The sequence below is a fragment of the Sinocyclocheilus anshuiensis genome, unplaced genomic scaffold (genome assembly GCF_001515605.1).
Source record: "Sinocyclocheilus anshuiensis isolate Anshui unplaced genomic scaffold, SAMN03320099.WGS_v1.1 scaffold423, whole genome shotgun sequence".
In the NCBI taxonomy this organism is placed as follows: domain Eukaryota; kingdom Metazoa; phylum Chordata; class Actinopteri; order Cypriniformes; family Cyprinidae; genus Sinocyclocheilus; species Sinocyclocheilus anshuiensis.
In genome coordinates this window covers 1432198-1435262 of record NW_015549610.1, presented here as the reverse complement: position 1 = coordinate 1435262, position 3065 = coordinate 1432198, and the positions used below count along the sequence as shown (strand labels likewise).

The 3065-nt window shown below is 39.2% G+C and overlaps 1 protein-coding gene across 1 annotated transcript in view; it reads left to right on the top strand.

The window, feature by feature from the left end:
* The first annotated feature begins 2661 nt into the window (after positions 1-2661).
* LOC107659215 (zinc finger and BTB domain-containing protein 2-like) overlaps positions 2662-3065 on the top strand; it is an 8827-nt gene continuing 8423 nt past the window's right edge. Inside the window, exon 1 of the mRNA XM_016448081.1 lies at positions 2662-2898. Coding sequence (XP_016303567.1) covers positions 2726-2898 — 173 coding nt within the window. The 5' untranslated portion in view covers positions 2662-2725. The remainder of the gene's footprint in view (positions 2899-3065) is intronic.

Here is a 3065-nt window from a genome sequence, read left to right as displayed (position 1 = left end):
TTCTCGCTCTCTCTCTCTCTCTCTCTCTCTCTCTCTCTCTCTCTCTCTGTGTCTATATATTTGGGTACCAGAAAACAAAATCTGTCATGTCACTGTTTCTACAAATTTCGATGGTTGCTGAATGCTGGGTGACTCAAAGCTTCACTCAAGAAGTTTATCTAATTCAAATCGTTTTGCTTGCTCGATGTTGACATCACATGACCACATGCAATGAACAGCAGTGGGCAACAGTCTTTCTGGAACTAAAAACCCCATGCATTTTCTCCATGTGGGAAATTATCTTTAACAATAACTTATAAATCTCTTCTGTGAGCTATGTTTTTTTTTTTTTTTTTAATAATCCATATAAATAAACATCAGGTCAACAACGGAAATATCCACCAATCAGAGAATTGCTTACAGAGAAATACTTAAAGGTGACATATCATGAAAATCTGACTTTTCCAGGTTTTAAGTGCTATAATCAGGTCCCCGGTGCATCTACCAGCCAAGGAAAGTGAAAAAGATTAACCCAGTAACTTTGTTTGGTAAGCCTTTTTCTGCAAGCGTCTGAGAAAACGAGTGCGTCTGATTTCGCTCCCTTGGTGACGTTGCAAAGGGATGTCATTATAATATTACCGCCCATTAATCTGTAAATTTCCACCCACGGCGCCGTCATTTTGATTTTGCAAGCGACAACGGTGTACTAGTTCTAATGCCATGGCGAAAGTTTGAGCAAAACATGCTAACTGTTCTGTCTTTGGCTGCACAGACGAGCACAGAGCTGTAATGGCTCAGCTCTATTCTGGAAAAGGGGGCGGGGAACAGTAGCTCATTTGCATTTAAAGAGCCGGGTACGAAAAACAGTGTTTTTCTGCTTCCACTCAAAATAGGCATTTTCAAAATTATATAATAAATGATCTGTGGGGTGTTTTGAACTCAAACTTCACAGATGCATTCTGGGGACACCAGAGACTTGTATTACATATTGTAAAAAGGGGCATAATATGTCTCCTTTAAGTATTTGCATTGCAATAAACATAAATATATATATTTATAGTTTCAACTAGTTTCCCCCTTGGTTTTCAACAAAGTCCTTTTAAGACAAGTGATGTCACTCGGTGGCCATCTTTGAAACGCCTCTCGGGCATACAAGGGCAACTCTTATATCTTTGAATGGGGAAACATCAAATTCTCCAAAACTGTTCACTAAGCTTACGATTCAATTTCATATTTGAAATCACCAAAGAAATCTGACAACTGTGTCATAAATGTTGTTGCTTTTATTCAAATAGCATTATAAAAAGCTTATTTTTCAGGCTAGATCAGCCAGTGCACATGCGCAGTCCTAAGAGCACGTCTCAGAACGCTGACTGTTTCTGTAGCAACCGGGACTTTTAATGGCAGCTGCAGTGACGCACTGACTTTACCAACTATACCGACGACTGTTGCTGCAGTGTGAAGCAGCAGCAGCAGTTAGTAAACAAACTTCATACATCCAGGCCAGTAGGTGTCAGTATATTCCAAAATCAAGTGTGTACTAGTGAAAGGAGCCGGCTAAACTTAAACTATTGTTAAAAAATGCCTGTTTTGCAGTGTTTACGCACAGCTACGTGACATTACAACCCATGTAATGGGTCTGTAGGCTTTGTGGGTTTGTAGACTGTTCTCCACTCAAGAGGGGTTGAGAGGAAGTAGCCTCAGGAATGCTGCCTGAAGAGCGAGTCATGTGACACAAAGCCTGTGATTGACCTTTAGGGTAATGGACATTCAAGGCATAGAGGCTGCTGAGCTGGTTCTGGTAGATGAGGGTTAATAACCTCAGGGATCAGGGTTCAGTGTTCAAAGGTTGCTTCAGATGTTTGGCCCTTGGCTGGATCTGACTGCTCTGTTGGGACCATGTTGTCAGGGTAACAATGTTGAGATCTCATGGTAGTCTGACTGTTTTTATGCTGTCTAACCAGTTAGTTGTCTTAAAATCTCTAATGGATGTTACATTAGAATCAAGTCTTATTCAGATAATATACTTGTTTTCTGTCCTGTTGTTTTTCCCTCCAGAATAAAAAAAAAAAAAAACTGATTTGTTATTATTAGATTATTAGAGGTCTCAGATATTTGAAGATGTATCTTGGGAGAATATAAAAAAATTTCAAATGGGGTTATGAAAACCACTCCATTTAGAGCCATTCTGTTTGTAAATGTCTTGAGAATACATAATCAACAAAGCCTTCCTTCAGCTTGATCAACAGGAATTGCGTAGTCTTAAATATGAGTGGGAAGTAGATTTGCCAGTATAAAGAAAATGGCAAAATAAATGAAATGCTGTGCCTTAAAAGCTCTGTATGGACTGCTTTAAAAGCACTGTAATTAAATCCTATCACTTAAAGTAACCGCACACCTTCCAACAAGCAACAAAGTTCATTTTAAACAAATCATGGCGAGAAGGTTTGTGTGCCAAAGTGTTATACTTGGGGTTAAAAGTTTAAACAAACCCTTAAACTCTAACTATGAGAAATGGTAGCCTACTAGTTATAATATTCATATTCCAAGTGTATCGTAGAGTTTAGCTTATTGTTTGGTTTTACAGTATTTGATTCATATTTTCGGCGGTTCACTGCTGATTAAGTCCATATCAACAAACAACTTAACAGCCTTCTTTCACTCAGTCTTTTTTTTTTGTGCATTGTGGTCTGTAGTAGACAGGAAGTTGACTGTCATCTCTGGCCCTTTCTGTGTAGGTGGAAGTATGGAGCTGGCCAATCATGGTCTTATCCTTCTGCAGCAGCTCAACGCGCAGAGGGAGTTTGGCTTCCTGTGTGACTGCACGGTCGCCATCGGCAATGTCTTTTTCAAAGCACACAAGGCCGTATTGGCCGCATTCTCGAACTACTTCAGAATGCTATTTATACACCAGGACAGGTAACCGCTTTATGTGTGGTTTTTAAAGTCCATTTTGTGCTTAAACTATGGATGTGTTGATATGGTAAGCTGATAATCATTCTTATGTTGTCTAATAAATGGCCAATATTAAAGGGATCATCCACCCAAAAATGAAAATTCTGTCATTAATTACTCACCCTCGTGTC